The following is an 8,892-nucleotide window of genomic DNA, read 5'->3' on the forward strand; positions in this document are numbered from 1 at the left end:
GATTTAGTGAAAAACCGAAACAATTTAGTACTGATATTAAATATTTTGATCACAAATGTCACACATAAAGAGCAGAGGCACAAAAACCACGAAAATACTTAGATTAACCGAGCCGCCGTTGCGCATTATTTGATAAATTTGCTCTTTGTAAATGAAAAATTCCCGCGTATGTATGTAATTTAATATACTATAAATATATACATTATATAAAAAAATATCTTCAGTCAGTGTATTCCCTAACATCAATTACCTACTAGATTATAAAATGGCGTATAAAATCGATGTCTAAAAACAGCTCCGTATCTCACACTGGATTTGCTTCGCCAGAAAGATAAGTTAAAAATGTTTTGCATAATTCAAATCCTACAAAGCAAGCGGCATTCGCCGGAAAAGCTCTTAACAACACCGGAGTGATTCCTTTATACAAAGCCGCCGGTCCTTCAACCTTCATAAGAGTCCTGAAAACGTCACGAATGCCGTTTGGATACGTGCCTTCGGGTGCTAAAATCCTCAAAGATAGCAAACACCAAAATCGACCAATCGTACTAACCTGTCTGCAAGCGACTTTTTAAAACATCCGGGGGCATACCAACGGCCCAATTCGCAATCCCTGCGGCACCTCCCGCGAATATCGTCCCTAGAATACTCGGCGAATTTTTACCTCCATCTGTGACATAGTCTTTAATCGCCTCGTACGTCAAGAAGTACATCCCACTAGCTGGTATATCTAAAAGCAATGTAAAGGTGTCAAAACGTCAAACCTTTCCTAGTCAATTTTTCTTCGGGTGTAGATAAGCGGATGATAAAGAAAGGAAACAAGCGGGGGAGGACTTCCTGGTCTCTATCTGTCCGAAATATGCTTCCACTGTAGCAGTCGCCGCAGCAAAATGTTCTTGTACTTAAGTCTGTCAGTGCTAGTGCAATCCGTTTTGGTAAGTATGTACTCTATATAGAAATTTGTTCTAAAAATGTGACTTCAGGCGTTACAAATATGGGAAAATAATAGAAACTGTCCCTTAACATGCACTTGCCAATTAGAACACTTAACCGAAACCGCCATCTACCGATTTATACAAAATAAGAAAAATAATCAGAACGTGAACGAATCCAGTTCTGTCGAATTTAACGAGGTAAGTTAGAATAAGCATTTTTAACCCAATTCACCCTCGAATCGCTTTCTTCAGGTGCTGTACGAAGACAATTTCGAGTCAGAACTAACAGAAGACAAGCAAATCGTCCGTTCTGCCATGTGCATTTTGCGCAAGAACGTCGAACCCGCAGAATTAATCCAAACTTTACCCGAAGACATCGAAATAGTAACTTTAATTCAAGGATACGACATAGGTAGTAAAACAGTGAAATTTAGTTATTTAACTAAGTTCAGAAACCTTCTCAGTTTAGAACTGTTAGGTCCAAATTTATTTAACCGAATGACCAACAGTAGCTTAATTTGCGAAATCGATATGCCGCTCCCTAACCTAAAATTTCTGAACCTAGAAAACATTGTTATAAAAAATTCAAAAGTGCAGATTCAGAATTTCGTTAAAGAATTTAGTAAAACGGAACAGACGTTTGAGTATGTACAAAAGATCGACTCCAACTTGCATCCTCTGACGATGGTACAGCAGGGTACAAACGACGAGATCTTGCCTTACGAAAAGTATAAAGAACAAGATAACGAACACAAAATACCTTTGTTTATTGGTTTTAAAAATTTACATTTGCTTAGAGTGACGCACTGTGAGCTCAATAATGTGCACTGGGCTATGTTTGACGGTTTAAACAGTCTACAAATTTTAATTTTGGATAACAATAACCTAAAATTCATACCACCGTTTGCTTTTTATGGTGCGCCGAATTTGAAAACATTGTCGCTAGCGCACAATAATTTGTTAGACATACAAATAACGGATTTGGCCGGTCTTTTAGAACTAGAGTACTTGGACCTTTCGTACAACAACTTTTCGCAACTATCAGAACTGTCATTACCGCCTTTTCCAAAATTAAAACTAGCCGATTTTGGGAATAATCCGATCACTGTGATATTTCCTAACACTTTTGAGGTTATGAATACCACTGATTCACTTATAATCGGTAGCAAAGACGTTAATTTATCACTCTTGACGAACTCATTCATAGGCTTAAATCTACTAAAAGCTCTAACATTAAATAATTTAAACATAAAGTTACTAACGAGAGATTTGTTTGTCGGAATGCCAAATTTAAACGAACTAACGCTAACTGGTACTATCACGAAAATTGAATTTGACACATTTTTAGACGTCCATAAGTTGCAAAAATTGATTTTAAGCAATTGTAACATAAGGAACATATCCATGGACGCTTTTATCGGTTTAGAAAATCTAGAAATTTTAGATTTGTCTAAAAACCAGTTAGAACAATTACCACCCGCAGTTTTCGATCAGTTAATTAATATTAAAGAAATATACTTGAATAATAACAAACTGACTAAACTACCTCGTGAAATTTTTTCGAAAATTCACGTCAAAATGATTCGCTTGAACGAAAATCCGTGGCACTGTTCGTGCGACATGAGCGACTGGAAACCCATCATCATCAACCGAATTAAACAAAAAATTGTCAAAGCGTGCGATTTTAGTCACGACAAAGGCATAGGGTGCGTTCAAAGTTTCACATTTAAGTATATCTACGAAAATAAAGTTGCTCCGAAGTGCGCAGAACCTAAAGAATATACCAACTGGAGCGTCTTTCACATAATGAGGCGGCTACTTAAGTGTCCAGAATATAAACCCAAGTTGAAGAAGCACGTGAAAAAGGTATACGAACATACAAAAACGTCAAATATAACCGAACACAACAAAATATCGAAAGCTGATTTGTTACGTAACAAAATGATAAAACACGGCGCCCATTTCAATAACTCCGTGAACAACAACGTAAATAATGACTTAAACGCTTTGTATCTGACACCTCGGTATCAAACTGATAACCAAAAATATGTGAAAAGTAAAGTACGCAAGGTAAAAAAACACCGGAAATATTTCCAAATGGACAACAATATTGCACTTGTTTAAGTGAGTTTGAGGAATATTTTTAATGTTATTAAGTAAGGTTATAGCCCACACGATTGACCTAGGCATTCAGGTCTGGCCTTATTATTAAACGTTGTACTAATCTTTTGGTGCAATATATTAAACATTGTATTTCTTTTATGTACATTTTTCTATTTTGTGTAAAAAAATAAATAAAACGTTTTTTTTTAGTTGTGTTTCTGTAATGACTGCATATTTTAAGTTATGTCACAATGACGATGAAATTTCGACCGTATGCATATGACAAATAAGGACAATAATGTTCAATTTGGTCAACCTACCTCTAAGAAGTGTAGCCCCTGAGCCCCTATATATACTTCTGATCCCTCCCTCTTTGTACAATTTCTTAGCACAGTCTACAGGCCCATTGTAGAGCTTCGGTCCCGCCGATCCTTGTTGAATTTGTAACAAACATTTAATACGTTCTCCGGGAGCCATAACAACGGTTGTAAAAATTCCTGAGAAGGCACCAGCCACAAAATAATCTAAATAACTATATTGTTTGCCGGCTCCTGGCCCAAACATTTGTTTTCCTAGTCCATAACCCATAAAAGAAATGGCAAAAATGGGTGCAACCCCCACTAACGGTGCCCCCATACCCTTATACAACCCCCTAACTCCTTCATTCCTTATAGTAGTCTTAAAACAATCTAGAGTGCCTGAATATAAAGGTTTTTCCCCAGGCTTAGGCACAGGCATGGTTTGTAAACGAACCTAATACATAACATAAACATATGGGATGCACAATATTGTACCTTACCTTAATGGTGTCAAGGGGGTGGCCAACCACCACGGTACAAATACCGCCGAAACCACCACAAATAAAATATTGAAAAGGGCCCATCTCCGCCATTTCTCCAGACTAAATCGTTCACTTAACTCCAATCAAACCAATTAAAACGTGAAAATAAATAAGTGTATAACCTCAAATTTCAATGTCACCGTTAAATCTGGCAAATTTAGGCATTCAGTCCAGTAATACCACAACCATTTACATACTTACTCACATAATGTGCGAAAATATTTAAAATATGTATAATTTTAAACTATCCCTGGACCTTGGATTGTGATAAAATTTACCGTCACCTTGTCATCGTCTCGAAAGTCCACTTTCTTCGCAATGTGTGTAATGCAGCGCATGCGCCTTGTTTCAAACGCCCCCTCCGAAAACAACGCTCCGCCCCTGCTCCGTTTCAATTGGTCGGCTTTATTTTGTTTATCCGTCAAATATCAAAAACATAACCGCACTTTCGAGCGCGAAACAAAATTTTTTATTTTAACTAGTCTAACTACAAAATGTCTTCAGATCTTAAACGGAAACTAAGCACGGAAAGCTCGGACGAGCGCAACAAAAAAAGGAGCGTGCAGATTTCGGAAGAAAAGATTGCGAAGTTGGTTAATGCGGTGCTCGAAGGACCTCTAGGAAATCTAGTGATAATTTTGCAAGACGAGGGAGAAAACCCTTACGTGACACTACAAAACGCGTTGGCGTATTTAAATATAAGTTTGACGGTCACGAGAGACGATACTGACAGGTTTTAATTGGTTTGTACATATTATAGTGACTGTTTGATGTTTTTAGAGAAAATTTTGATCTGAGAATTAACGGAGTTGAATATGCTAGAGGTTCACATCAGAATGTCCAACTCGCAAAACGGGCTCTCGCTGAACAAACCCTGGAAAAACTGAGAGATGTTTGTTTTTTCATAGAAAAGGTAAATTGGGTTTAGTTTCATCATATTTACTATTTATTATTTGTTTAGAAGGGTTGTTACGTAAACGTAACCAAAGAAAATCTACAAGCATCGACAAGTAGTGTGGGTACTCAACAAAGTCTGAGTAATGTGGACAGCATTGCTCAGAAGATTATGATGAAAATGGGCTGGACTGGTGGTGGCCTTGGTGCCCATGGCCAAGGCACTAAAGACTCCGTCATACTATGTGAAAACATAAACCGACAAGGTCTTGGGACCACAAACATTACAAAAGAAATTACAAAAATTCTTGACAATTTTTCAAAGTCTTCGGACTTGCTCACTTTGGTTTTTAACTCAGACTTTACCAAAGAAGAACGGGCTTTAATACATCGGTAATTCACCCGAGTGTGTTTGTAGTTACAATGCGGTTGTTTTTAGGATCGCCAGAAAGTACAATTTAAAGTCGAAAAGCACGGGGTCTGAGTCGAGAAAGCTGTCAGTTTCTAAAAAAATAACAAGGATTGATATCGTCCGAGAGTTACTCAAAATAGGGGGTGAAGACGGCTTGTACAAGTTACACATACCCAAGAATTTTGAGAATTTGTGGTTTTAAAACGAACCAATTGTTGATTGTGTTGTGGAAAAGCGGAGTTCAACTGAATAAAATCTATTTAATTAAAAATTGTATAATATTTTTTTTGTCAAACTGGAATGTATTTTGTGTATATTTTGAATAAAAAACAATCAAGTAGCTTGGATTGAATACCTTGCGCACTGTCGCCAATCCTGGTCCCGAAAAACGAAAAACCCCAAAACCGAACTGTTCGTGTCAAATGTCAACCGTGTCAAAACCTAAACACAAAAAGGAATAACTACAAAATTATGGAATATTCGGACTCGTAAGTACCTTTTACCCCCTTTAATCGTTCTAACTTAATTATAATTGCAGAGAATGTAACGGTGAAACCTTAGACAAGATTTTAATGTACAAATGGCTCGACATAACCTCAGAATTCAAAGATGCGGTAACAGGTATAAATTAATACAGTTGTGTTTTAATTGTGGGTACAATTTCTGCTGCACAGGTTTAGACATGGGAGAACTCTTACACGATAATTTATTCGGTCTTTTTGAAGCTATGTCTGCGATAGAAATGATGGACCCAAAAATGGATGCAGGCATGATCTGCAACCGTGGAGCCAGAAAAGCCAAAACGTTGTCTCAAACCTTAGAGGTAAAGCACCCAAAAAACGAAAATTCGCACTTCTTTATTAATGTTTCTAGGAGGGTATTTTGAAGCTAGATAACTTCAGATATGATGAAATGATCGGGATTATTGATACTACATTGGCTTGTATTGTGTCTTGGTTAGAAGGTCATTCTTTGGCGCAGACGGTTTTTACTAATTTATATTTGCACAAACCATACAGTATAGAAGACAAAACAATGAAAGCGTTTTGTCTAATAGTGTATAAATTGTTAGAAATTATCAAAGATTTTGTACACAAGTAAGTTTTATTAATTATTTATTTATTTATTTATTTATTTTGGTTTTAATTGTTGTTGTTGTTAGAGCTATGGTTTATGAAGAAGAAGACTTCCAACCAATGCAATATGGTTATCATTTAAATCCGGACATATCAGAACAGAGAATTATTGGAATGTTACGCGAAGCGGAAGAGGAGTTGCATAGAAAAATTAGGTCCAGACAGTCAGCAGTGAGTTAATACCAACCTAATTTATCTTTTTCATTCCCATGCAAAACTAAATATTCCTTGTGTGTTTCTAGAACGAAATTCAAGCAATTCAAGCTGTTCATGCAAGAATCAAGTTCACCAGAGTCTTCTATCAAGCGTTGACTATTATGAGACGCGAGGAACAAACTCCTGCTATTACAGACTGCCAGCGACTTTTAATGACTGCTTGTGATATGTTAAATATAATGAGGGACACTGTACACTTAGGAATACAAGCAGGTTATAAACGTTTGTGTTTTTGTCAGTTGATAAAACTGCGCTTTAATAGGTGACAATGAACTGATACCAGGATTTGAACCTCTCATTAATCAGAGATTGCTACCACCAACTTTTCCCAGGTATACGAAAATTAAGCCACGCGCTGAAGCACTGGCCTATTTTTCAGATATGATTGACAGATTTAAAACAATTACTAAAATACAATCTATAACTTCCTTACATCAGGTTTTAGTACGTAACCACCCAGTTTGTATTCTTCTCATGGTGATGATTTAATTTTAGGATTTTTTCATTGACTTTAGCAAAAGCAGTCCGTGTTTGTTGTCAAGATCCGCTCTACAATTACTTTACCAAGGTATGTAGTTTTGACAAAAAACAACAATAATGACGCTTTTATTGTCAGGCACAAATCCATGCACGTTGCGCGACATTTTAAAAGAAGCTGTGAAAACCTTCATATGTCCACCAGCCTTAGTGTCAAAATCAATTCTGTCAAATCAGCAAGTACGCCATTTTGTTTCATTACAATACAAAAAGAATATATCTCGGTTGGCTTTGAAACGTCATTTGAATGTGTCAAGGACATAAAACGTGAAGTATTCGTTGCAAACACGTTGGAATGACGTTCCAAGCCAACCGAGACGCGTTTTATGACACGAAAATACTTTAGGCAAAAAAATACGTGGAGTCCTTTTTGGCACATTGTACTAGACCCTTCGCCAGTTTTTTACAACTATGCGGTCACAATCGCGCACGACAAAGAGACAAGTTGGCCCACCTTTTGGAAGAATTTACGAACTTACAGGATGAGGTAATCACACTTTAAAGCTTGATTGTTTGAAAATTTTTTTGTTTTGAGGCGGAGAGAGTTGATGCGTATTTACACAACATATCTGTGAATTCGACGTCCCGTCCGCATTTGGCTTGTTTTGGAACGTGGATCCTATATCACACGTTAAAAATCATGATTATGTACTTATTAGCCGGTTTTGAATTGGAATTGTACAGTAGACACGAATTATATTATATATATTGGTAAATTGGTGTGAAAAGTACAAGAATGGATTGTCAAAGGTGACTTGTTTTAGGTACTTGTATGAGTTTTTGTATGGTTGGTTAGTGTCTGCTTTGTCGCGAGCCGATAGTTTTCTAGTGGAGAATGAATTAATAAACGAGTTACAAAAATCAAAAAATCCTTCAAAAAAGAAACCAAAGCATAAAAGAAAACCGAGACCTTATAATAAAGACATAGTTTATTATCAAGCGCTGCAAAATATGTGTGGAGGATATTATAAAGTAGGTACATTATATTATACATATTTGTATTTAATGGTAGCCAGAAAAATGGAGACCAGTTGGTAATAAATACAATTTTCTTAATTATTCGAGGACAATCAGTGACGCGAAAATTAACTAATTTTTGATAACATTTTAGGCATTAATGGGTTTTCGGTTGGATGGAAAATTGACAATGCCTCACCCCCAATTTGACAGTGAACAAGTTCGGTACGAACATCGTTTTGCCCCATTCCAGAATTTGTTGACTCCGCCTCCTGTCCAGTACTCCGAATTTAGGGAAATGACGTCCGTCGAGCGGCTGCAGCAGCCCGTAGACAGCATATACTTTTACATAACAGGTTGCAAACACTTCCATCAAGCCCGCCAACTTTTAGAAAATATCCAATCAGATGGTGAAATTAGTGATTTGTTGAAAATTTCAAAAACCAACTTTATCGTACTAAAACTCTTAGCCGGAGGACACAAAAAAGATTCGGTTACACCCCCTGAATTTGATTTTTCAGTAAACAGATATTTTCCTATAATAAAGTTACTCTGAGTGATATAATTTAAATCTATTGGTTTTCGTTGTATGTCGATTTTGTGTATATATTCAAATTGTAAGAAGTTAAGTAGAGTGATAAAGTTTTATCGTGCAAGTGCAATTTTAAAGATTTTCTTTATTATTTTACCGATTTATTAGTTAAATAGATATTTGTGTGTATAAGTGGGTTTGCTTACACTGTGATTAAAAAACTAATTGATTTGTAATGTTGAATGTTTATTAATTAAATGTAGGTTTGTAAGCGCTGGCGTTTTTGTGGCAACAATTTTAATAAATTTGGGTAACATATGGGTTTTTTATTG

General features: G+C 36.3%; 4 protein-coding genes across 8 annotated transcripts; 3 read left to right on the forward strand and 1 right to left on the reverse strand.

Annotated features, from left to right (window-relative positions):
• Window positions 1-164: 164 nt before the first annotated feature.
• LOC135141687 (congested-like trachea protein) lies at window positions 165-4,213 on the reverse strand. Of its 2 annotated transcripts, none has more exons than XM_064072995.1 (5): window positions 4,082-4,213; window positions 3,835-4,024; window positions 3,356-3,788; window positions 551-727; window positions 165-501 (listed from the first exon to the last, which is right to left on the reverse strand). In XM_064072995.1, the coding sequence occupies exons 2-5, from the start codon at window positions 3,925-3,927 to the stop codon at window positions 305-307; spliced, it is 900 nt and encodes a 299-aa protein (XP_063929065.1). In that variant the 5' UTR covers window positions 3,928-4,024; window positions 4,082-4,213; the 3' UTR covers window positions 165-304. The 2 variants fall into 2 exon arrangements, with proteins under 2 accessions (XP_063929065.1, XP_063929063.1); XM_064072993.1 differs by having other exon boundaries at window positions 4,078-4,213.
• LOC135141685 (insulin-like growth factor-binding protein complex acid labile subunit) lies at window positions 766-3,244 on the forward strand. The gene is made up of 3 exons (XM_064072991.1): window positions 766-932; window positions 981-1,130; window positions 1,185-3,244. Exons 1-3 carry the CDS (start codon window positions 888-890, stop codon window positions 3,054-3,056), a joined length of 2,067 nt encoding a protein of 688 aa, XP_063929061.1. The 5' UTR covers window positions 766-887; the 3' UTR covers window positions 3,057-3,244.
• Window positions 4,214-4,285: 72 nt separating the features above from the next.
• On the forward strand, window positions 4,286-5,453 carry LOC135141402 (NF-kappa-B-repressing factor-like). 2 transcript variants are annotated; one of them, XM_064072469.1, is made up of 4 exons: window positions 4,286-4,609; window positions 4,657-4,789; window positions 4,838-5,163; window positions 5,210-5,453. In XM_064072469.1, the coding sequence occupies exons 1-4, from the start codon at window positions 4,371-4,373 to the stop codon at window positions 5,382-5,384; spliced, it is 873 nt and encodes a 290-aa protein (XP_063928539.1). In that variant the 5' UTR covers window positions 4,286-4,370; the 3' UTR covers window positions 5,385-5,453. The 2 variants fall into 2 exon arrangements, with proteins under 2 accessions (XP_063928539.1, XP_063928540.1); XM_064072470.1 differs by having other exon boundaries at window positions 4,841-5,163.
• A 134-nt stretch (window positions 5,454-5,587) lies between these two features.
• LOC135141711 (N-alpha-acetyltransferase 35, NatC auxiliary subunit) lies at window positions 5,588-8,876 on the forward strand. Of its 3 annotated transcripts, none has more exons than XM_064073043.1 (13): window positions 5,588-5,670; window positions 5,721-5,803; window positions 5,857-6,005; window positions 6,056-6,279; window positions 6,345-6,489; window positions 6,561-6,747; window positions 6,797-6,978; window positions 7,030-7,102; window positions 7,151-7,251; window positions 7,418-7,558; window positions 7,607-7,782; window positions 7,836-8,043; window positions 8,183-8,876. In XM_064073043.1, exons 1-13 carry the CDS (start codon window positions 5,654-5,656, stop codon window positions 8,582-8,584), a joined length of 2,088 nt encoding a protein of 695 aa, XP_063929113.1. In that variant the 5' UTR covers window positions 5,588-5,653; the 3' UTR covers window positions 8,585-8,876. The 3 variants fall into 3 exon arrangements, with proteins under 3 accessions (XP_063929113.1, XP_063929114.1, XP_063929115.1); XM_064073044.1 differs by having other exon boundaries at window positions 6,797-6,972; XM_064073045.1 differs by having other exon boundaries at window positions 7,836-8,047; window positions 8,183-8,333.
• The last annotated feature ends 16 nt before the right edge of the window (window positions 8,877-8,892 follow it).

The sequence above is a fragment of the Zophobas morio genome, unplaced genomic scaffold (genome assembly GCF_036711695.1).
Source record: "Zophobas morio isolate AGI-343-1 ecotype UQ-CSIRO unplaced genomic scaffold, CSIRO_AGI_Zmor_V1 ptg000044l, whole genome shotgun sequence".
NCBI lineage: Eukaryota > Metazoa > Arthropoda > Insecta > Coleoptera > Tenebrionidae > Zophobas > Zophobas morio.

Excerpts from the sequence above, each read along its gene's own strand:
- LOC135141685 (XM_064072991.1), top strand. The coding sequence starts at position 888 with ATGTTCTTGTACTTAAGTCTGTCAGTGCTAGTGCAATCCGTTTTG. Across the intron at positions 933-980 it reads TGCTAGTGCAATCCGTTTTG|GCGTTACAAATATGGGAAAA; the intron begins GTAAGTATGTAC and ends ATGTGACTTCAG. Across the intron at positions 1,131-1,184 it reads GTTCTGTCGAATTTAACGAG|GTGCTGTACGAAGACAATTT; the intron begins GTAAGTTAGAAT and ends CGCTTTCTTCAG.
- LOC135141687 (XM_064072995.1), bottom strand. The coding sequence starts at position 3,927 with ATGGCGGAGATGGGCCCTTTTCAATATTTTATTTGTGGTGGTTTCGGC. Across the intron at positions 3,789-3,834 it reads ACCCCCTTGACACCATTAAG|GTTCGTTTACAAACCATGCC; the intron begins GTAAGGTACAAT and ends GTTATGTATTAG. Across the intron at positions 502-550 it reads AAAAAGTCGCTTGCAGACAG|CACCCGAAGGCACGTATCCA; the intron begins GTTAGTACGATT and ends TGAGGATTTTAG.
- LOC135141402 (XM_064072469.1), top strand. The coding sequence starts at position 4,371 with ATGTCTTCAGATCTTAAACGGAAACTAAGCACGGAAAGCTCGGACGAG. Across the intron at positions 4,610-4,656 it reads ACGAGAGACGATACTGACAG|AGAAAATTTTGATCTGAGAA; the intron begins GTTTTAATTGGT and ends TGATGTTTTTAG. Across the intron at positions 5,164-5,209 it reads GAACGGGCTTTAATACATCG|GATCGCCAGAAAGTACAATT; the intron begins GTAATTCACCCG and ends GGTTGTTTTTAG.
- LOC135141711 (XM_064073043.1), top strand. Across the intron at positions 6,490-6,560 it reads TTAGGTCCAGACAGTCAGCA|AACGAAATTCAAGCAATTCA; the intron begins GTGAGTTAATAC and ends GTGTGTTTCTAG. Across the intron at positions 6,979-7,029 it reads CTTCCTTACATCAGGTTTTA|GATTTTTTCATTGACTTTAG; the intron begins GTACGTAACCAC and ends ATTTAATTTTAG.